At 44.9% G+C, this 24587-nt stretch overlaps 1 protein-coding gene across 4 annotated transcripts in view; it reads left to right on the top strand.

The window, feature by feature from the left end:
- The first annotated feature begins 2106 nt into the window (after positions 1 to 2106).
- The window catches only part of LOC124121025, a 36874-nt gene continuing 14393 nt past the window's right edge, over positions 2107 to 24587 (top strand). The window contains exons 1-8 of one of the 4 annotated variants that reach the window (XM_048398367.1): positions 2107 to 2192; positions 4034 to 4079; positions 8224 to 8263; positions 8531 to 8679; positions 10777 to 10916; positions 11715 to 11872; positions 14229 to 14325; positions 23667 to 23847. In XM_048398367.1, coding sequence (XP_048254324.1) covers positions 4035 to 4079; positions 8224 to 8263; positions 8531 to 8679; positions 10777 to 10916; positions 11715 to 11872; positions 14229 to 14325; positions 23667 to 23847 — 810 coding nt within the window. In that variant the 5' untranslated portion in view covers positions 2107 to 2192; position 4034. The other 3 variants (XM_048398368.1, XM_048398366.1, XM_048398365.1) reach the window with 3 other exon arrangements.

Below are 24587 nucleotides of genomic sequence, written 5' to 3'. Positions count from 1 at the left end.
AGGGTCGTGGGAAGGTTCTCCAGATTTGTTCCGGCTGTGATTTCTGGGCTGTCATTCCCCTGGTCTGATGTGTTAAAGGTCACTCCTGCTTTCCTGTTCTGATATTACTGTATGTAGTGCTTTCAAAACAGCTTTAAACCCCAAACACTCATCAACAAAGCTTCAGCTATACTCGCAATACAATACATAGTAAAACTAACATGTGTTTACGAATGTTTCACCTTACTCTGAAACGAAATTAAATCAGAAATACGATTACAGGGAGCTTAGTGGGTCCTTATTGTTCACAATACTGATCAACTGCGAGACTTGACACCTACAGCGATAGCAAGTTGAGAAATATGGTTTCGTTATCATCTGTGTAGAAATCACGTAAATGGAGGGGTCAGATTGACAAAAAGAACTCTGCTTTTAGTAAAGATTTATTATGATTATTGAAAGGTTTTTGTCGCGTTATAGGTTTATGTCAAAAGTGATTTAGTGGGCAGTGATTTAAGCCAGATGTGTGTAATATTCTGCACAACGTTTGGGATATAACGTTTAGCACTTTGGTGAAACCCATGAGCACGGGATTTGTGCTGACAAACCTCGAAACATAATTGGGGCGAACCGGGATTAGAACCCACAATCAAGGGACGCAACTCTGCACAGCGAATTGCGGCGCCTTAGTACTGCCAGGGAACTAACATATTCAACTTCATTTCTAGTTAAAAACAACCTGCCTTTCTAAGTATCCTCATCAAGGGTTGAGAAGCACACTTCATAGCACTATGCAGAGAAAAACATTTTAAGAGTGAGTGAGTGAATATGGTTTTACGTCTTTTGGAATTATATAGTGTTTCGTTATATTACTTTCATGTTGCTGTGGGAGACTTTGCATGGCTTTAAGTTTATCACTGTAGTGAAACCAATTAATGTGACAGCTCTGTACAGCGAATCGCGGCACCTTAGACTACTTACTAAAGGACAGAAAGTATTTGGTGTATACTTCGCAATGTAAAATCAATGCTTTATTCCATTTGCTGTATAGTTGAGCATTTTAATCTCATTTATAAGTATAGAAAAGAAATAAACAGAAAACCGTTCATGAAATTTAATACTCAAACATTGCTTGTCTGAGTATTTGATACACACAGTATTAGACGGTACTGTGACGTCATTGTGGCCATATACGTTGTGTATTTGTTGTTTAGCGCCGCACTCAGCATATTCCAGCCATATGACGGCGGTCTGTAAAATAATAATCTCGCCTGGAACAGACAATCCAGTGAGGTGAGGTGAGGTGAAGGTAGGTTTAACGTCGCGTCCAAGATTATTGCACTTATATAGCGACGTGCATGCACGTGTGTGTGTTGCTGCTTGTACTAGACCGGTCTGATGCCGATTTATAGTGCTAGCCCACTGAGATACCATGCCGCAGTTTAACATGAATACCCCACTCAGACACAGTATACTGACTCCGAGCCGACCAGTCCTAGCTTTAACCCCTTAATGCCGAGCGCCAGACAGGGTAACAACAAGTACCATCTTTTCACGTCTTTTGGTATGGCGCGGCCGGGGATCGAACCCCGGACCTTCCACTCTCCGGGCGGACGCTCTAGTCCACGGAGGCGGCCCAATCCAGTGACTGACATCATGAGCATCGATCCACGCAATTGGGATACCATGACATGCATCAACCAAGTCAGGGAGCCTGGCCACCTAACCCCGTTGGTCGCCTCTTCCGACTAGCATGGGTTTTTGTAGGCTTATTCTAACCCGGGTCTTCACGAATGCCCTATACTTTGAGCAGTGTATTGAGCCGGAATCGACTCGGACAAATCATTCCTAGTGATGTTCATTCCGCTTTGTGAAGGATATGTTTTAATCTTCTTTACCTGTTTCAATACATGCCTATGGACTCAGATATGCATTAAACGCAAAGATGTATACAGTGATGAAATATATTTATGGTGATGTTGCGCTTTAACATCAATGGTGTGCGTTCGTGCGTGCGTGCGTGCGTGCTTACGTGCGTACGTGCGCGTGTAACGTAACACAAAGATTCTTGCGATGTCAAGCGTTGGTAAAGTGATATATATATTTTTTACCGAGGCAGATAGGAACATTCGTACGACATCATGAGTAGGGTAGAGTCCATAGCCACAGCCTACATTCTAGGTCAGAAGTTAAAGTGACTCAAGTCTTCACAGGTAAGAGATAACACGCTGGAAGTGCAGGGTGGTAGAGGGTGAATATTGCACACTTGTTTTATATCGTGTTTCTGGTTCAGTCTTCTGTTCACATGCTAAGCTGCGGAAATACTCATCACAAGTCAGTTTCTACGTTTATCTGAGGAGGTGAGTGTGTGTCTGTGACCAGGGAGTGACTAACCTCCACCAAACAGGGTGAGAGGGGAAGGTACGAATGTAATCTCAGTAGTGCTACCCATTATTACTGATTTCAACAAGTATTCATTTCATCAAAGACGAACTGAGCTTCCTGTTGGTACTGTTGAAGTAAGACATGCCAGGGTGTGTTGAATCTCCCCTCGTGACATGTACAGATGTCAGACGTCCAGGGACCTGTTATCTATGGGCACTATCTCTCCTTGAACAACAACCACAATGGCGGACGTTTGTGATTTGTTTGAGGAAATTCGTATTCCCCATACCACTGTGACCTTGATGAATTTTGTAATGTCAGTTTATCAGAGTTTTTTATGTAGTATCATAACTTACCTTTTATTATATTTATCAATAATGTCATTCATTCATTCATTCATTCATTCATTCATTCATTCATTCATTCATTCATTCATTCATTCATTCGTGTGTTGCTGGCATGAAGTGAATATGTCTGTTTTATGGCAATATGATATACTTGAAGTTAGTAGTATGTTATGATCTCTGTATTAACTCTTCAACATGGCTGTGGATATTGTTGCACCTGTGCTTACAGCTGTGGTATTGTCAACGCTCATGTTGACGCGGAATTGGCTTTTAGGGGAATCAAGGACAAAATCGACATCACTGTCCCGAAACGTTTTATGTACAACATGTTAACAATACACAACAAATACACAATGAGCGGATTACCTGCTCTGTCAACACAAACACAGCGATGAGCGGACCTTCGACCTCAGGCATACATGAGGTGCGCGGAGCTCCAGCTCAACCTCATGACGTTTTCTACGAGCGCCACATCCTGCTCGAGGTCGTCCATACACCAGCACTTGGAATACCAAGCTGACTAACAGTGTAATGGTAACACATATATAGTAATGAAAAACAATGGACAGCTCAGGGGATGAACAATTAAGGCTATAAATGTCATACTATAAATAACAGTAATTAACCGAGGTGATATGGTAGCCTAGGTTGGCTGAAAATGCTGAAGGTTGAAAATAAATAACACATGAAATTCATTATGAAGATAATCAAGATTTCTTGATCTGAAACACACACAGTCTGTGTTTAAAGTCTGTATTATGAGAGAAATACGACAGACAACAGGATGAGATAATTAAACAATATTGTGTGCAAACTAAAAATTACAATGTCAATATACATGTAGCTAGTATGAAAGGCAATATACCAGTGTAGACGTTCACAAGAGCCAAAGGATGACGCAGTGAAGATGCAATAAGGAATTACTGACCAGTCCTGGCGAAAGTCCCGACAGTGTACAAAACAAGTGAGGACAGGCAGAGGTGAGCCTGGAGTGTTACAATGGAGTCCACAGTACATCATGCTCATTAATTCAACTTTCCACGCGATCACTGCGCTTCATCACCTGGTCAGGTTACTTCAACTTCTTTGATAGGCATATAGAAGTTGGAGTACCAAGTAATGATGCGATTTATGGATGAACAACTTCTTTATTACAATTAAGAGCGACCTGTATATCTACTTGTCAACCATACTCTGTATATCACTTGCTTGATAATGGTGTTAGAACTTACACCGAAACGTCGCTATTAATTGTAATAAAGAAGTTGTTCATCCATAAATCGTATCCTTACTAAGTTACTTCAAATATCTTACTGTTTCAGCATGTGGCTGACTCCGGTGACATGGCTACTTTTGGGTGTAACTCATGTAAGTAAAGAATAAACTTATGTATCGATTTCCTTTACCAAGGTCAACCTGTGTTCCTCTGTCCCATGTCTCACTGATGTCTCCCCCGCCTACCCCCCCCCCCCCCCCCCCCCCCCCAAAGCCTAGGGCCCTCTGTCCCATGTGTCACTGATGCCCCCAACAAGGCCTGGGGCCCTCTGTGCCGTGTGTCACTGATGCCCCCCACAAGGCCTGGGGCCCTCTGTGCCGTCTGTCACTGATGCCTCCCACAAGGCCTGGGGCCCTCAGTCCCATGTGTCACTGATGTCTCCCACAAGGCCTGGGGCCCTCAGTCCCATGTGTCACTGATGCCCCCCACAAGGACTGGGGCCCTCTGTCCCATGTGTCACTGTTGTCTCCCACAAGGCCTGGGGCCCTCTGTCCCATGTGTCACTGTTGCCTCCCACAAGGCCTGGGGCCCTCAGTCCCATGTGTCACTGATGTCTCCCACAAGGCCTGGGACCCCCAGTCCCATGTGTCACTGATGTCTCCCACAAGGCCTGGGGCCCTCTGTCCCATGTGCCACTGATGTCTCCCACAAGGCCTGGGGCCCTCTGTCCCATGTGTCACTGATGTCTCCCACAAGGCCTGGGGCCCTCTGTCCCATGTGTCACTGATGTCTCCCACAAGGCCTGGGGCCCTCAGTCCCATGTGTCACTGATGTCTCCCACAAGGCCTGGGGCCCTCTGTCCCATGTGTCACTGATGTCTCCCACAAGGCCTGGGGCCCTCTGTCTCATGTGTCACTGATGTCTCCCACAAGGCCTGGGGTCCTCTGTCCCATGTGTCACTGATGTCTCCCACAAGGCCTGGGGCCCTCTGTCCCATGTGTCACTGATGTCTCCCACAAGGCCTGGGGCCCTCAGTCCCATGTGTCACTGATGTCTCCCACAAGGCCTGGGGCCCTCAGTCCCATGTGTCACTGATTTCTCCCACAAGGCCTGGGGTCCTCAGTCCCATGTGTCACTGATGTCTCCCACAAGGCCTGGGGCCCTCTGTCCCATGTGTCACTGTTGCCTCCCACAAGGCCTGGGGCCCTCAGTCCCATGTGTCACTGATGTCTCCCACAAGGCCTGGGGCCCACTGTCTCATGTTTCACTGATGTCTCCCACATGGCCTGGGGCCCTTCTGTCCCATGTGCCACTGATGTCTCCCACAAGGCCTGGGGCCCTCTGTCCCATGTGTCACTGATGTCTCCCACAAGGCCTGGGGCCCTCAGTCCCATGTGTCACTGATGTCTCCCACAAGGCCTGGGGCCCTCTGTCCCATGTGTCACTGATGTCTCCCACAAGGCCTGGGGCCCTCTGTCTCATGTGTCACTGATGTCTCCCACAAGGCCTGGGGTCCTCTGTCCCATGTGTCACTGATGTCTCCCACAAGGCCTGGGGCCCTCTGTCCCATGTGTCACTGATGTCTCCCACAAGGCCTGGGGCCCTCAGTCCCATGTGTCACTGATGTCTCCCACAAGGCCTGGGGCCCTCAGTCCCATGTGTCACTGATGTCTCCCACAAGGCCTGGGGCCCTCTGTCCCATGTGTCACTGTTGCCTCCCACAAGGCCTGGGGCCCTCAGTCCCATGTGTCACTGATGTCTCCCACAAGGCCTGGGGCCCACTGTCTCATGTTTCACTGATGTCTCCCACATGGCCTGGGGCCCTTCTGTCCTATGTGTCACTGATGTCTCCCACAAGGCCTGGGGCCCTCTGTCCCATGTGTCACTGATGTCTCCCACAAGGCCTGGGGCCCTCTGTCTCATGTGTCACTGATGTCTCCCACAAGGCCTGGGGTCCTCTGTCCCATGTGTCACTGATGTCTCCCACAAGGCCTGGGGCCCTCAGTCCCATGTGTCACTGATTTCTCCCACAAGGCCTGGGGTCCTCAGTCCCATGTGTCACTGATGTCTCCCACAAGGCCTGGGGCCCTCTGTCCCATGTGTCACTGTTGCCTCCCACAAGGCCTGGGGCCCTCAGTCCCATGTGTCACTGATGTCTCCCACAAGGCCTGGGGCCCACTGTCTCATGTTTCACTGATGTCTCCCACATGGCCTGGGGCCCTTCTGTCCCATGTGCCACTGATGTCTCCCACAAGGCCTGGGGCCCTCAGTCCCATGTGTCACTGATGTCTCCCACAAGGCCTGGGGCCCTCAGTCCCATGTGTCACTGATGTCTCCCACAAGGCCTGGGGCCCTCTGTCTCATGTGTCACTGATGTCTCCCACAAGGCCTGGGGTCCTCTGTCCCATGTGTCACTGATGTCTCCCACAAGGCCTGGGGTCCTCTGTCCCATGTGTCACTGATGTCTCCCACAAGGCCTGGGGCCCTCAGTCCCATGTGTCACTGATGTCTCCCACAAGGCCTGGGGCCCTCAGTCCCATGTGTCACTGATGTCTCCCACAAGGCCTGGGGTCCTCAGTCCCATGTGTCACTGATGTCTCCCACAAGGCCAGGGGCCCTCTGTCCCATGTGTCACTGTTGCCTCCCACAAGGCCTGGGGCCCTCAGTCCCATGTGTCACTGATGTCTCCCACAAGGCCTGGGGCCCACTGTCTCATGTTTCACTGATGTCTCCCACATGGCCTGGGGCCCTTCTGTCCTATGTGTCACTGATGTCTCCCACAAGGCCTGGGGCCCTCTGTCCCAAGTGTCACTGATGTCTCCCACAAGGCCTGGGGCCCTCTGTCTCATGTGTCACTGATGTCTCCCACAAGGCCTGGGGTCCTCTGTCCCATGTGTCACTGATGTCTCCCACAAGGCCTGGGGCCCTCTGTCCCATGTGTCACTGATGTCTCCCACAAGGCCAGGGGCCCTCAGTCCCATGTGTCACTGATGTCTCCCACAAGGCCTGGGGCCCTCAGTCCCATGTGTCACTGATGTCTCCCACAAGGCCTGGGGCCCTCAGTCCCATGTGTCACTGATGTCTCCCACAAGGCCTGGGGCCCTCTGTCCCATGTGTCACTGTTGCCTCCCACAAGGCCTGGGGCCCTCAGTCCCATGTGTCACTGATGTCTCCCACAAGGCCTGGGGCCCACTGTCTCATGTTTCACTGATGTCTCCCACAAGGCCTGGGGCCCTTCTGTCCTATGTGTCACTGATGTCTCCCACAAGGCCTGGGGCCCTCTGTCCCAAGTGTCACTGATGTCTCCCACAAGGCCTGGGGCCCTCTGTCTCATGTGTCACTGATGTCTCCCACAAGGCCTGGGGTCCTCTGTCCCATGTGTCACTGATGTCTCCCACAAGGCCTGGGGCCCTCTGTCCCATGTGTCACTGATGTCTCCCACAAGGCCAGGGGCCCTCAGTCCCATGTGTCACTGATGTCTCCCACAAGGCCTGGGGCCCTCTGTCCCATGTGTCACTGATGTCTCCCACAATGCCTGGGGCCCTCTGTCTCATGTGTCACTGATGTCTCCCACAAGGCCTGGGGTCCTCTGTCCCATGTGTCACTGATGTCTCCCACAAGGCCTGGGGCCCTCTGTCCAATGTGTCACTGATGTCTCCCACAAGGCCTGGGGCCCTCTGTCCCATGTGTCACTGATGTCTCCCACAATGCCTGGGGCCCTCTGTCCCATGTGTCACTAATGCCTCCCACAAGGCCTGGGGCCCTCTGTCCCATGTGTCACTGATGTCTCCCACAAGGCCTGGGGCCCTCTGTCGCATGTGTCACTGATGTCTCCCACAATGCCTGGGGCCCTCTGTCTCATGTGTCACTGATGTCTCCCACAAGGCCTGGGGCCCTCTGTCCCATGTGTCACTGATGTCTCCCACAAGGCCTGGGACCCTCTGTCCCATGTGTCACTGATGTCTCCCACAAGGCCTGGGGCCCTCTGTCCCATGTGTCACTGATGTCTCCCACAAGGCCTGGGGCCCTCTGTCCCATGTGTCACTGATGCCTCGAAAGTCAACTGATGCCTGGAGAGTCAACATATGGTGTTTAGGTTTCAATGTGAGGTTGCGTGTTTACATTACATGAAATAATAACTTAACCAAACATGCAGCTGTACTGTGATATGAGGTTCAAATATATTATATATCTACGCCTGTGAAATGAAACTGAAAGATCTATTGTTTCCTATAGCCCATGTATTGATGTGACGCTTAAACAAAATAGATGTTGGTACTGAGTTTTGTGTTGTAGGTCTTTGCAGTAGCCACTCAGACGCCACCTCTCACCATACGTGAGTTCATGCAACGCTTGCTTCCATACCAAAATAAAGTTATAATGTCAAAAATGTCTCGTTACAACATTGTGTGTACACATAGAATGACCTGGCAGACGCAGACTTGAACAGATGTTACATGTTATTCATTTCATACATTACACTGTTTTCCATTGTTTCCATTTCCACTCCAACCCGCTGCACTTACCATCGTGGTATAGCTGGCGGGTGGCGTTGGCACGTAGGCATATAATACTATGTTATGTAACATATTTTATGCTTCAGAATGTCTCTCAAATGGTAGTATATACATAACACAGAAGAAGACTTACGATGCCGAGATATTTGTGGTTGGAAACTTTCCCAGTTGTTCGGATGCTGTGCGACACTTCAGACTTGACTCTGGGAACCATTTGCTGAACACATCATGTAAAGTAAGGCGCCATGCTTGAATTCATAACATCATTTAAAACTTATACAGGGAATTAAATGCATTCCTCAACGTAGAAATACACGGTTTGCTTGTAAATAGCAATTGGCACCTCAAAAACCTTTTGATAGTAAATGTTATTGACCAATTCAGTTTCTTTACAACCACACATGAAGACACAGGGCTAATAATTCTGGTGACAGTGGTGGCTCATTGGGCGTGGTTCGAATACCAGATTCGCCCCAGTAATGGTCCCCGGTTTGCCACCGTCACACCAGGGGTCGCGTCAACGACGTGGAAAACCTCTTCGACAAGATTTACAACAGGAAACTGTTTGTTGACTGTACATAATGTTAACAATGAAAGCAAAGATTGACAGTATAAGGAATGGTTGAGCACACAGCATAGCTCAGCACTCATACCCCGCCAATTCTTCAGCAGCTTGTAGACCAATTCGAAACCAATGGCTGCGGATGTGTGCATCTGGCTGAATAAATAGAATAACCAGGCATACTAGTTATCTATAACAATCTAATATGAGTGGGTAATGGAGGGGGAGGGGGGTGTCATATAAACTATTGCAATAGTATTGGCAGAGTTCCAAACAGTACAACGATACCGCAAAAGTCCGTGTTATAAGGTCAGTTCCAAATTATATCGCTGAGGTTAACCCAGTAATCGTTACGTCCAGAACTAACTTGTTAGATCAGTAAATGACAACAAAAGATCAATGTCATTTCAATAAATTATACTGACACACAATAAATGAGGCAATACAGTGGGTCAAATGAGTTGTAGCAGCAACAGGTAACGAGCCCTATAACAGCTCCCAAATGTTCCAAATATTGCCACTGTTGAATGTCTTGAAAGAGGCCAGGCAAAGTATTTGAATCCAGAATAGGTTTGGGAAACAAGACAGGTCGAAAAGTCTTCGAAACGTCCCCTTGATGCTCTTCTATATAGATACAGCCATCCTTCTAAAACTATCCCTTCCGGAAACGTACTATTAGCTTGCCATGTACATGCCATAAGGGCAGATAACTCTTGTTCTACCACAAAACCATCTTGAAAACTCCACTGTTGACCGCAGTCTGGTCATAACAGCATTTGGTATTCTATCGGATTGGGTTAAGTCAGTGCATGATATTACCATTGGTACACTCTCTTTAAAATCAGATCTTAGTTCTCGCTACCTCTCGAGTGGACGGATGAAAGGTGATTGTGACGTGACCTATTATGGCATGTCCTCAGATCTTTGTTAAGCGGTAGCGAGAACTAACAGTTGATGTTAATTAGACTGTCATTGGTTAGATGCACAAATTGAAAAATAGGAAACAGAATAAACCCATTCTGTCCCTGCCAGCTGTCATCCAAAGTCTGGCTGTCCGACATGAAAGGTTTGTAGTTGTTCCCACTACAAGGCCTCAAATAGCATGACCATTACATGTAAGCATCACTACATTAACTGTTTGATCGAAGAGAACTTGGTATAAGTGACATATCACATAATGCCACATACAAGTCCAGTATGTTAACTAGAGAAGACATCTGCCTAAACCACACACCAGTACTATCGGCAGACACGCCCATTCCTCTGCTGCACTGGATTCCAAAACATCACAAAGATCCGTACAAAGAGAGCTATATTGCTGTACCACCAAATCACTGTCTCCAAGATGAACAATAATCAAGGAAGGACTTTCTGTATATTCACAGGCAGTATTTGAGATGAGTAGTTTCTCAAAAATTCAAATGAATTCAGAAAAGAACCAAGTACTATCTAATTGTAAATATGTGTTTCCTATGAAGTATTTATGGCAAAACTGTAGATCTTAAAAATAGTGCACGTTTAGTAAGGAAAATGTTATTTCATGCCAGATTGTCATAGTAAAGTTTATCTACGTAAGAATATATGAAGACTTGTTTCATAAACAATGAGTTCATTTAGCCATATTATTGTAGCGAGAACATATATGAACGTGTACAAGAATGTCAGAGTGTTGAACATACTTGGATTTGGGTCATGCTGTTGCAGTCGCTGAAGCTAATGGCAGTCTTGTGAATGCCGTGCATGCTCTAACACGACGTTCTATTTAACCAGGGCACGACTGGGTATGTCCTAGAGGTACTGAATTTCACCCAGACCACACACAGACCAGGCTTCACCTCGACAGTGTACAACGTCAACTGTACTTCTAACGTAACAGGCAACGCAAGTGTATTTACACTGGTAAACACAACGTGAGCAAGACTTAAACTCATTCTTTTGCGAATTGACCATTTTTGTTTCTTTTTCTTTAAAGAGATTTTAGTTTACTACAGGCGGAGAACAGCTGTCGTGAGATGAGCAATGATTTTATGTGTATAGGTCTGTCCAAATGCGTCTCTATGTTGAATTGCCATATTCCAGCTGTGTTGACGACCAAGCTTATATACCGAACTACCCGCTTTCCCCAAAAGTCCATAAAGGCAATTTATCATTCAGCTTAGAGACTAAAACCACAATGAAAATGTTTATCAACCAAGCAATACAAATGTAGCAATCTACATTTCCAGGGGGCCGAAAAGAGTTCTTATCTTACCTCGTTCGTTCAGTCAATTTGTAAATCACTCGATTCACAATACAAATTGCCTGTGATTGTGATTGATTTATTTGACTTATTGACAAATTGTACTATTATGTTTAACACGATCACAAATTAGGATTTTATACTCTTTATTTGTGTCAACTGACAAAAATGCATATTATATCAAATAACAAGTAGAATACATCATTAAAGAGGTATCACAGGACAGTAAACTGTTTTATTAACAGTAGAATCAGTCAATATGTCAAAAAAATATTTCTTTCTGGTAACTTGTGAAGTGACGGAGTGGTGGAGATCTGTGTTCAGCGTTAGGATAGTTATTTCCCGGATGTTTCAGAAACAGAAACAGGCCTACGAAGAGTCTAAATCCCTCCATGTAAATCTGTAAGTGAGGATTCTTGAGTGTGGCCAGTGAAGGGCATCAAGTCACGATGTTTTTTTATCATCTCAGAAACGTTTCGTTCTTGGAAGAGGTTGTACTGCCAAAGTTAAACGTTGCCATTTTGCCCGCAAACACAACGCTGAATTCATCAATGACATCAGCTAGCCTCAGTTCCATGTATCTGGGTCAAGAGGTCATGCTGACCATCTACAACGACGTGCCACAAGGTAAGGAGGGGTGGGGGCTGGGTGTGGGGGGTGGGGGGCAGGGGGGGAGCTTTGGTTCTGAAATGAAACCAGTGCAGAAATGAATTTGCATGTGTCACCTAAAGGAATGTCGCCAGTGTTAGTAACACAAGGTCTCAAATCGACGTTTATGACGTGTGACAAGGTTAAATAAATGTAATATGTGCCAAGCGGTATGATGTATGTCTTATGTGTCACACTGTGTGATCTATGTCTTATGTTCCACAAAGTGTGATCACAGTATTATGTGTCACACTGTGTGATCTAAGTATTATGTGTAGCACTGTGTGATCTCTGTCTTATGTGTCACACTGTGTGATCTATGTCTCCTGTGTCACCTTGTGCGATCTATGTCTTATGTGTCACACGATGTGATCTATGTCTTATGTGTCACACTGTGTGATCTATGTCTTATGTTCCACAAAGTGTGATCTATGTTTTATGGGTCACACGTTATGATCAATATCTTATGTATCACACAGTATAATCTATGTCTTTTATGTCACCATGTGTGATTGAAGTCATATGTGTCAAACAGTGTGATCTTTACCTTAAGTGTCACGCGGTTTGATCTATGTCTCATGTGTCAAACAGTAGGGAGTATATCTTATGTGTCACACAGTGTAATCTATGTTTTATGTGTCACAGGGAGTGATCTGTGTCTTATGTGTCACACAGTGTAATCTATGTCTTATGTTTCACGCGGTATGATCTATGTCTTATGTGTCACGCTGTGTGATCTATGTCTTACGTGTCACGCTGTGTGATCTATGTTTTATGTGTCACGTGGTGTGATCTATCTCTCATCTGTCACACGATGTGATCTATGTCTTATGTGTCGGACCGTGTGATCTATGTCATATGTGTCACAAGATGTGATCTATTTCGTATGTGTCACCAGGTGTGATCTGTGTTTATGTGTCACACTGTGTGATCTCTGTCTTATGTGTCCCACTGTGTGATCTAAGTATTATGTGTAGCACTGTGTGATCTCTGTCTTATGTGTCACATGGTGTGATCTATCTCTCATCTGTCACACGATGTGATCTATGTCTTATATGTCAAACAGTATAATCTATGTCTTATGTGTCACAAAATGTGATCTATTTCGTATGTGTCACCAGGTGTGACCTGTGTTTATGTGTCAAACGGTGTGATCTCTGTTTATGTGTCACATGGTGTGATCTGTGTCTTATGTGTCACACTGTGTGATCTATGTCTTATGTGTCACGTGGTGTGATCTATCTCTCATCTGTCACACGATGTGATCTATGTCTTATATGTCAAACAGTATAATCTATGTCTTATGTGTCACAAGATGTGATCTATTTCGTATGTGTCACCAGGTGTGACCTGTGTTTATGTGTCAAACGGTGTGATCTGTGTTTATGTGTCACATGGTGTGATCTGTGTCTTATGTGTCACACTGTGTGATCTATGTCTTATGTGTCACGTGGTGTGTCACACAGTATGATCTATATCTGAAGTGTCACACGGTGTGATAAAAGTCATACGTGTCACGCGGTATGATCTATGTCTTATGTGTCACACCATGTGAGCTATGTCTTATGTGTCACACGGTGTGATCTATTTCTTATGTGTCACGCGGTGTGATCTAAGTATTATGTGTCACACAGTATGATCTATATCTTATGTGTCACACGGTATGATCAATGTTTGATGTGTCACACGGTGTGATCTCTGTCTTATGTATCACACAGTATAATCTCTGTCTTTTATGTCACACGGTGTGATCTATGTCTTATGTGTCACGCGGTTTGATCTGTGTCGTACGTGTCTCACTGTGTGATCAAACTATTTTATGTAGCACTGTGCGATCTATGTCTTATGTGTCACACTGTGTGATCTATGTATTATGTGCCACAAAGTGTGATCTATGTCTATGTCTACGTCGACTGACTGACTGACTGACTGACTGTCCGACTGACTGACTGACTGACTGACTGACTGACTGACTGACTGACTGACTGACTGACTGTCCGACTGACTGACTGACTGACTGACTGTCCGACTGTCCGACTGACTGACTGACTGACTGACTGACTGACTGACTGTCCGACTGACTGACTGACTGACTGACTGACTGACTGACTGACTGTCCGACTGACTGACTGACCTCTCAATCAGTGACATGAGTAGTTCTAAATAATTGTTTTCAGTAATGATTCTGTTACAGCTGTAACAGTCAGTCAGCGTGGTAGTCAAATCCGGCTGTAGACCTGTATCTGTAGATCTGTCATTGTTAGTTTGTTAGTTTGTTCCCACATAGGCGGTATTTCCTATTTAACTGTTCAGTAGATGCGTGATGTGTTTACAGGGAGAGCCTCCTACATGCTTGTCCCCACGCTGTGTGAAGCCTATCCTACTGCCAACTCGTCAGTCAGACTCACACTACTGCACTGCGATCAAAAAGGGTAAGTGGGTAAGGTGCTAGATGGGTCTGCTGTATATGAAAGGAAATAATGTGTTTAATTTACATTTACACGATTGTGAGTGAGTCATCAGCTATTCGTCAACTGACTTATATAGTTCTAGGTGGATGTGGTGTGGAAAGCTACGAGTTCAACAAGTCAGAGATCAGCATCATTTTCAAACTGGTAGCGCATTTAAACTTGGACGAACTTCAAGCATACACCCATATCATGCTGAAAGAATCTATGACTTACCCATGATCTACCAAGAGTCACTAGGTTAGAGTTACAGGGGGAGAAGCATTTGTCAGTTACGAGCATACAGACGGGGGTAAACCTTACGCTGTTTACTATAAATTGTCCACATCCTTACTCTAACAACACCTACACGTGAACCCGTGTGTTGTATAGCAACACCTACACATGAACCCTGGTGTGTTTTATAACAACACCTACACGTGAACCCGTGTGTTTTATAGCAAGACCTACACGTGAACCCGTGTGTTTTATAACAACACCTACACGTGAACCAGTGTGTTTTATAACAACACCTACACGTGAACCCGTGTGTTTTATAACAAAACCCACACGTGAAGCAGTGTGTTTTATAGCAACACCCACACGTGAAGCAATGTGTTTTATAGCAACACCCACACGTGAACCCGTGTGTTGTATAGCAACACCTACACATGAACCCTGGTGTGTTTTATAACAACACCTACACGTGAACCCGTGTGTTTTATAACAACACCTACACATGAACCCTGGTGTGTTGTATAGCAACACCTACACATGAACCCTGGTGTGTTTTATAACAACACCTACACGTGAACCCGTGTGTTTTATAGCAACACCCACACGTGAAGCAGTGTGTTTTATAGCAACACCCACACGTGAAGCAATGTGTTTTATAGCAACACCCACACGTGAACCAATGTGTTTTATAGCAACACCCACACGTGAAGCAGTGTGTTTTATAACACCTACACGTGAAGCAGTGTGTTTTATAGCAACACCTACACGTGAACCAGTGTGTTTAATGGCAACACCTACACGTGAAGCAGTATGTTTTATAACAACACCTACACGTGAACCCGTGTGTTTTATAGCAACACCCACACGTGAAGCAGTGTGTTTTATAACACCTACACGTGAAGCAGTGTGTTTTATAGCAACACCTACACGTGAACCCGTGTGTTTTATAGCAACACCCAAATAGTATAAATAGTACAATAACCTTTCCTAAAACCAGCTTGAGAGTCACAAATTTTATCATACGCATCAGACCAGAACGTAAGTCTTGAATTAAGTACAGATACATAAAGTTTACAAAAAGTGCTGAGCAGGGAGATACCACGGTAGTTATTGGGATTTGAGTAATCGCCCTTCTTATGCACAGGTATGATAACACCAGTACACCACGACTCGGGAAACGAACCATTTTCAAATAAAATATTAAAAAAGGTTGCTAGGTATGGTACTATTAAATCACTTGATGTTCTATAACAACACCTACACGTGAACCCGTGTTTTTTATAGCAACACCTACACGTGAACCCGTGTGTTTTATAACAACACCTACACGTGAACCCGTGTGTTTTATAGCAACACCTACACGTGAAGCAGTGTGTTTTATAGCAACACCCACACGTGAAGCAATGTGTTTTATAGCAACACCCACACGTGAACCAATGTGTTTTATAGCAACACCCACACGTGAAGCAGTGTGTTTTATAACACCTACACGTGAAGCAGTGTGTTTTATAGCAACACCTACACGTGAACCAGTGTGTTTAATGGCAACACCTACACGTGAAGCAGTATGTTTTATAACAACGCCTACACGTGAACCCGTGTGTTTAATAGCAACACCCACACGTGAAGCAGTGTGTTTTATAACACCTACACGTGAAGCAGTGTGTTTTATAGCAACACCTACACGTGAACCCGTGTGTTTTATAGCAACACCCAAATAGTATAAATAGTACAATAACCTTTCCTAAAACCAGCTTGAGAGTCACAAATTTTATCATACGCATCAGACCAGAACGTAAGTCTTGAATTAAGTACAGATACATAAAGTTTACAAAAAGTGCTGAGCAAGGATACCACGGTAGTTATTGGGATTTGAGTAATCGCCCTTCTTATGCACAGGTATCATAACACCAGTACACCACGACTCGGGAAACGAACCATTTTCAAATAAAATATTAAACAAGGTTGCTAGGTATGGTACTATTAAATCACTTGATGTTCTATAACAACACCTACACGTGAACCCGTGTCTTTTATAGCAACACCTACACGTGAACCCGTGTGTTTTATAACAACACCTACACGTGAAGCCGTGTGTTTTATAACAACACCTACACGTGAAGCCGTGTGTTTTATGGCAACACCTACACGTGAACCAGTGTGTTTTATAGCAAAACCTACACGTGAACCCGCGTGTTTTATAGCAACACCTACACGTGAAGTCGTGTTTTATGGCAACACCTACACGTGAAGACGTCTTTCATAGCAACACCTACACGTAAACCAGTGTGTTTTATAGGAACACCTACACGTGAACCAGTGTGTTTTATAACAACACCTACACGTGAAGCCGTGTGTTTTATAGCAACACCTACACGTGAAGTCGTGTTTTATGGCAACACCTACACGTGAACCAGTGTGTTTTATAGCAAAACCTACACGTGAACCCGTGTGTTTTATAACAACACCTACACGTGAAGCCGTGTGTTTTATAACAACACCTACACGTGAAGCCGTGTGTTTTATGGCAACACCTACACGTGAACCCGTGTCTTTTAAAGCAACACCTACACGTGAACCCGTGTGTTTTATAACAACACCTACACGTGAACCCGTGTGTTTTATAACAACACCTACACGTGAAGCCGTTTGTTTTATGGCAACACCTACACGTGAACCCGTGTGTTTTATAGCAAAACCTACACGTGAACCCGCGTGTTTTATAGCAACACCTACACGTGAAGTCGTGTTTTATGGCAACACCTACACGTGAAGACGTCTTTCATAGCAACACCTACACGTAAACCAGTGTGTTTTATAGGAACACCTACACGTGAACCAGTGTGTTTTATAAAAACACCTACACGTGAAGCCGTGTGTTTTATAGCAACACCTACACGTGAAGTCGTGTTTTATAGCAACACCTACACGTGAACCCGCGTGTTTTATGGCAACACCTACACGTGAACCAGTGTGTTTTATAGCAACACGTACCCATGAACCCGTGTGTTTTATAGCAACACCTACACGTGAAACAGTGTGTTTTATAACAACACCTACACGTGAAGCCGTGTGGTTTATGGCAACACCTACACGTGAACCAGTGTGTTTTATAACAACACCTACACATGAACCAGTGTGTTTTATAGCAAGACCTACACGTGAACCCGTGTGTTTTATAACAACACCTACACGCGAGCCAGTGTGTTTTATAGCAACACCTACACATGAACCAGTGTGTTTTATAACAACACCAACACATGAACCAGTGTGTTTTATAGCAACACCTACACGTGAACCAGTGTGTTTTATAGCAACACCTACACGCGAGCCAGTGTGTTTAATAGCAACACCTACTCGTGAAGCAGTGTGTTTTATAACAACACCTACACATGAACCAGTGTGTTTTATAGCAACACCCACACGTGAAGCAGTGTGTTTTATAGCAACACCTACACGTGAAGCAGTGTGTTTTATAACAACACCTACACATGAACCAGTGTGTTTTATAGCAACACCCACACGTGAAGCAGTGTGTTTTATAGCAACAACAACACGTGAACCAGTGTGTTTTATAGCAACACCTACACGTGAACCCGTGTTTTATAGCAACACCTACACGCGAGCCAGTGTGTTTTACAACAACACTTACACATGATCCAGTGTGTTTTATGGCAAGACCCACACGTGAACCCGTGTGTTTTATAACAACACATAAACGTGAACCCGTGTTTTATAACAACACCTACACATGAACCAGTGTGTTTTATAGCAACACCTACACGTGAACCCGTGTGTTTTATAACAACACCTACACGTCACACGTGTGTTTTATAGCAACAACAACACGTGAACCAGTGTGTTTTATGGCAACACCTTCTAATGAACCAGTGTGTTTTATATCAAAACCAACATGTGAACCCGTGTGTTTTATAAAAAAAACACCTACACGTAACACGTGTGTTTTATAACAACAACAACACGTTAACCCGTGTGTGTAAAAGCAAGAGTCCTGTCAGCACGCGTGTTATATAGCATCGACATTGAGAGCATGTGTGTTTGTGACGTTGTGAGTACGTATGTGTTACAGCAGGGAAGCTGTGAGTATATGTGTTTTATAGCAGGGACGTTGTAAGTACGTGTGTTTGATAGTAGGGCCGTTGTGAGTACGTGTGTTATAGCAGGGACATGGTAAGTACGTGTGTTTGATAGTAGGGCCGTTGTGAGTACGTGTAAATAGTACAATAACCTTTCCTAAAACCAGCTTGAGAGTCACAAATTTTATCATACGCATCAGACCAGAACGTAAGTCTTGAATTAAGTACAGATACATAAAGTTTACAAAAAGTGCTGAGCAAGGAGATACCACGGTAGTTATTGGGATTTGAGTAATCGCCCTTCTTATGCACAGGTATGATAACACCAGTACACCACGACTCGGGAAACGAACCATTTTCAAATAAAATATTAAACAAGGTTGCTAGGTATGGTACTATTAAATCACTTGATGTTCTATAACAACACCTACACGTGAACCCGTGTGTTTTATAGCAACACCTACACGTGAACCCGTGTGTTTTATAACAACACCTACACGTGAAGCCGTGTGTTTTATAACAACACCTACACGTGAAGCCGTGTGTTTTATGGCAACACCTACAAGTGAACCCGTGTGTTTTAAAGCAACACCTACACGTGAACCCGTGTGTTTTATAACAACACCTACACGTGAACCCGTGTGTTTTATAACACCACCTACACGTGAAGCCGTTTGTTTTATGGCAACACCTACACGTGAACCAGTGTGTTTTATAGCAAAACCTACACGTGAACCCGCGTGTTTTATAGCAACACCTACACGTGAAGTCGTGTTTTATGGCAACACCTACACGTGAAGACGTCTTTCATAGCAACACCTACACCTGAACCAGTGTGTTTTATAGGAACACCTACACGTGAACCAGTGTGTTTTATAACAACACCTACACGTGAAGCAATGTGTTTTATAGCAACACCTACACGTGAAGTCGTGTTTTATAGCAACACCTACACGTGAACCCGCGTGTTTTATGGCAACACCTACACGTGAACCAGTGTGTTTTATAGCAACACCTACACATGAACCAGTGTGTTTTATAGCAACAGCTACACGTGAAGCAGTGTGTTTTATAACAACACCTACACGTGAAGCCGTGTGGTTTATGGCAACACCTACACGTGAACCAGTGTGTTTTATAGCAACACCTACACGTGAAGTCGTGTTTTATGGCAACACCTACACGTGAAGCCGTGTGTTTTATAGCAAAACCTACACGTGAACCCGCGTGTTTTATAGCAACACCTACACGTGAAGTCGTGTTTTATGGCAACACCTACACGTGAAGACGTCTTTCATAGCAACACCTACACGTGAACCCGTGTGTTTTATAGCAACACCTACACGTGAACCAGTGTGTTTTATAGCAACACCTACACGTGAAGCAGTGTGTTTTATAACAACACCTACACGTGAAGCCGTGTGGTTTATGGCAACACCTACACGTGAACCAGTGTGTTTTATAGCAACACCTACACGTGAACCCGCGTGTTTTATAGCAACACCTACACGTGAAGTCGTGTTTTATGGCAACACCTACACGTGAAGCCGTGTGTTTTATAGCAACACCTACACGTGAACCAGTGTGTTTTATAACAATACCTACACATGAACCAGTGTGTTTTATAGCAACACCTACACGTTAAGCAGTGTGTTTTATAACAACACCTACACATGAACCCGCGTGTTTTATAACAACACCTACACATGAACCAGTGTGTTTTATAGCAACACCTACACGTGAAGCAGTGTGTTTTATAACAACACCTACACATGAACCCGCGTGTTTTATAGCAACACCCACACGCGAGCCAGTGTGCTTTATAGCAACACCTACACGTGAAGCAGTGTGTTTTATAACAACACCTACACGTGAAGTCGTGTTTTATGGCAACACCTACACGTGAAGCCGTGTGTTTTATAGCAACAACTACACGTGAACCCGCGTGTTTTATAGCAACACCTACACGTGAGCCAGTGTGTTTTATAACAATACCTACACATGAACCAGTGTGTTTTATAGCAACACCTACACGTTAAGCAGTGTGTTTTATAACAACACCTACACATGAACCCGCGTGTTTTATAACAACACCTGCACATGAACCCGCGTGTTTTATAGCAACACCTACACATGAACCAGTGTGTTTTTTAACAACACCTACACGTGAACCAGTGTGTTTTATAACAACACCTACACATGAACCAGTGTGTTTTATAGCAACACCTACACGTGAAGCAGTGTGTTTTATAACAACACCTACACATGAACCGCGTGTTTTATAGCAACACCCACACGCGAGCCAGTGTGTTTCATAGCAACACCTACACGTGAAGCAGTGTGTTTTATAACAACACCTACACATGAACCAGTGTGTTTTATAGCAACACCTACACGTGAACCCGTGTGTTTTATAACAACACCTACAAGCGAGCCAGTGTGTTTTATAGCAACACCTACACATGAACCAGTGTGTTTTATAACAACACCAACACATGAACCAGTGTCTTTTATAGCAACACCTACACGTGAACCAGTGTGTTTTATAGCAACACCTACACGCGAGCCAGTGTGTTTAATAGCAACACCTACACGTGAAGCAGTGTGTTTTATAACAACACCTACACATGAACCAGTGTGTTTTATAGCAACACCCACACGTGAAGCAGTGTGTTTTATAGCAACACCTACACGTGAAGCAGTGTGTTTTATAGCAACACCTACACGTGAACCCGTGTGTTTTATAACAACACCTACACATGAACCAGTGTGTTTTATAGCAACACCCACACGTGAAGCAGTGTGTTTTATAGCAACACCTACGCGTGAAGCAGTGTGTTTTATAGCAACACCCACACGTGAAGCAGTGTGTTTTATAGCAACACCTACACGTGAAGCAGTGTGTTTTATAACAACACCTACACATTAACCCGTGTGTTTTATAGCAACAAGAACACGTGAACCAGTGTGTTTTATAGCAACACCTACACGTGAACCCGTGTTTTATAGCAACACCTACACGCGAGCCAGTGTGTTTTACAACAACACTTACACATGATCCAGTGTGTTTTATGGCAAGACCCACACGTGAACCCGTGTGTTTGATAACAACACATAAACGTGAACCTGTGTTTTATAACAACACCTACACATGAACCAGTGTGTTTTATAGCAACACCTACACGTGAACCCGTGTGTTTTATAACAACACCTACACGTCACACGTGTGTTTTATAGCAACAACAACACGTGAACCAGTGTGTTTTATGGCAACACCTACTAATGAACCAGTGTGTTTTATATCAAAACCAACATGTGAACCCGTGTGTTTTATAAAAAAAACACCTACACGTAACACGTGTGTTTTATAACAACAACAACACGTTAACCCGTGTGTGTAAAAGCAAGAGTCCTGTCAGCACGCGTGTTATATAGCATCGACATTGAGAGCATGTGTGTTTGTGACGTTGTGAGTACGTATGTGTTATAGCAGGGATGCTGTGAGTATATGTGTTTTATAGCAGGGACGTTGTAAGTACGTGTGTTTGAAAGTAGGGCCGTTGTGAGTACGTGTGTTATAGCAGGGACATGGTAAGTACGTGTGTTTGATAGTAGGGCCGTTGTGAGTACGTGTGTTATAGCAGGGACGTTGTGAGTACGTGTGTTATAGCAATGACGTTGTGAGTACGTGTGTTTGATAGGAGGGACGTTGTGAGTACGTGTGTGTTATAGCAGGGACGTTGTGAGTACGTGTGTGTTATAGCAGGGACGTTGTGAGTACGTGTGTTTGATAGCAGGGACGCTGTGAGTACGTGTGTTTTATAGCAGGGACGTTGTGAATATGTATGTTTAATAGCAGGGACGTTGTGAATATGTATGTTCAATAGCAGGGACGCTGTGAGTACGTGTGTTTTGTAGTGGGGACCTTGTGAGTATGTGTGTGCTTTAACAGGGACATTGTGATAGCCGTGTGTTCTAGGAGGGACGCTGTGAATACGTGTGTGTTATAGCAGGGACGCTTTGAACACGTGTGTATTATAGCAGGGACGCTGTGAGTACGTGTGTTTTATAGGAGGGACGTTGTGAGTACGTGTGTGTTACATAGCAGGGACGTTGTGAGTACGTGTGTTTTATAGCAGGGACGTTGTGACTACGTGTGTGTTATAGCAGGGACGTTGTGAGTACGCGTGTTTTATAGCAGGGACGCTGTGAGTACGTGTGTTTTATAGGAGGGACGTTGTGACTACGTGTGTGTTATAGCAGGGACGTTGTGAGTACGCGTGTTTTATAGCAGGGACGCTGTGAGTACGTGTGTTTTATTGCAGGGACGTTGTGAGTACGTGTGTGTTTTATAGCAGGGACGTTGTGAGTACGTGTGTGTTATTGCAGGGACGTTGTGAGTACGCGTGTTTTATAGCAGGGACGTTGTGAGTACGTGTGTTACATAGCAGGGACGTTGTGAGTACGCGTGTTTTATAGCAGGGACGTTGTGAGTACGCGTGTTTTATAGCAGGGACGTTGTGAGTACGCGTGTTTTATAGGAGGGACGTTGTGAGTACGCGTGTTTTATAGCAGGGACGTTGTGAGTACGCGTGTTTTATAGCAGGGACGTTGTGAGTACGCGTGTTTTATAGGAGGGACGTTGTGAGTACGCGTGTTTTATAGCAGGGGCGTTGTGAGTGCGTGTGTTTTATAGCAGGGATGTTGTGAGTACGTGTGTGTTATAGCAGGGACGTTGTGAGTACGTGTGTTTTATAGCAGGGACATTGTGAGTACGCGTGTTTTATAGCAGGGACGTTGTGAGTACGTGTGTTTTATAGCAGGGACATTGTGAGTACGTGTGTTTTATAGCAGGGACGTTGTGAGTACGTGTTTTTTATAGCAGGGACGTTGTGAGTACGTGTGTTTCATAACGGAGGTTGTGAGTACGTGTATTTGATAGAGGGGACATTACTGACTGTCATGTAAGATACCCGCCTTTTTATTGAACAGATGCACAAAGGAGGATGGCGTTATCGGTCAGTTCACCACTGAAACGATTAATGACGTTGATGTAGCGTGGGCTCCCATGTACGGCTTCATTTTCGCCGGCCATCCGGACTCCGACCTCGTCATAGACTGCTCGGTGCTCGTGTGCCCAGACATATCACACGGCCACCCTGGACGATTCGTGGTAATAGCATGTTTCGAGATATATGTTAGTGACTGAGTGAGTTTGATTTAACACCGCTTTGAACAGTATGTCAGTTTTATCAGGGCGTGTCAGCTTCATGTGGGAGGAAAGCCTGAAGTGATGCAGGTGTTAGACCACGTAGGTGAAACCCACGCGCATGGATATGGAGCTGAGAACATAGAAACATAATCAGGGCGAACCGGGATTCGTAACTACGATCATTGTTTTCGAAAACGCCTGAGGGACGCTTTAGACGAATTGGATACCAGTGCCAGTTAGATGTATATGAACGTCAAATATGAACACATGTGCCAAATACAACACAGCTTTACGTTTTTGTAAGTTTTAATTCGGACGTCAGGTCAGTCATTTCATTTGACAAGGGTATTCAAAGCTACAATTGTTCAACTGTCTTAGGGGCGGTGGGGTAGCCTAGTGTTTAAAGCGTTCGCTCGTCACGCCGAAGACCCGGGTTCAATTCCTTACATTGGTTCAATGTTAATGCCCATTTCTGGATCCTCCGCCGTGATATAGCTAAAAGCGGCGTAAAACCATATTCACTCACTCACTCCACTGTCTTAGATTGCGAGGACAACTTGCTGAGCGGAGATGACAGAATGACGGAACAACAGGCCACGGTGGCGTCAGAGTCGCCTCAATGTGTGGCATATATTATATACAGTACTAAACAACACTCACTCACAAACTTCGTTTGCTGCGTTACGAGGTGATTACCAAAT

This window comes from Haliotis rufescens, unplaced genomic scaffold (assembly GCF_023055435.1).
Source record: "Haliotis rufescens isolate VD_foot unplaced genomic scaffold, xgHalRufe1.0.p SCAF_18, whole genome shotgun sequence".
In the NCBI taxonomy this organism is placed as follows: Eukaryota; Metazoa; Mollusca; class Gastropoda; order Lepetellida; family Haliotidae; genus Haliotis; species Haliotis rufescens.
The sequence above is the reverse complement of the archived record's forward strand: the minus strand, read 5'-3'. Positions and strand labels throughout refer to the sequence as shown.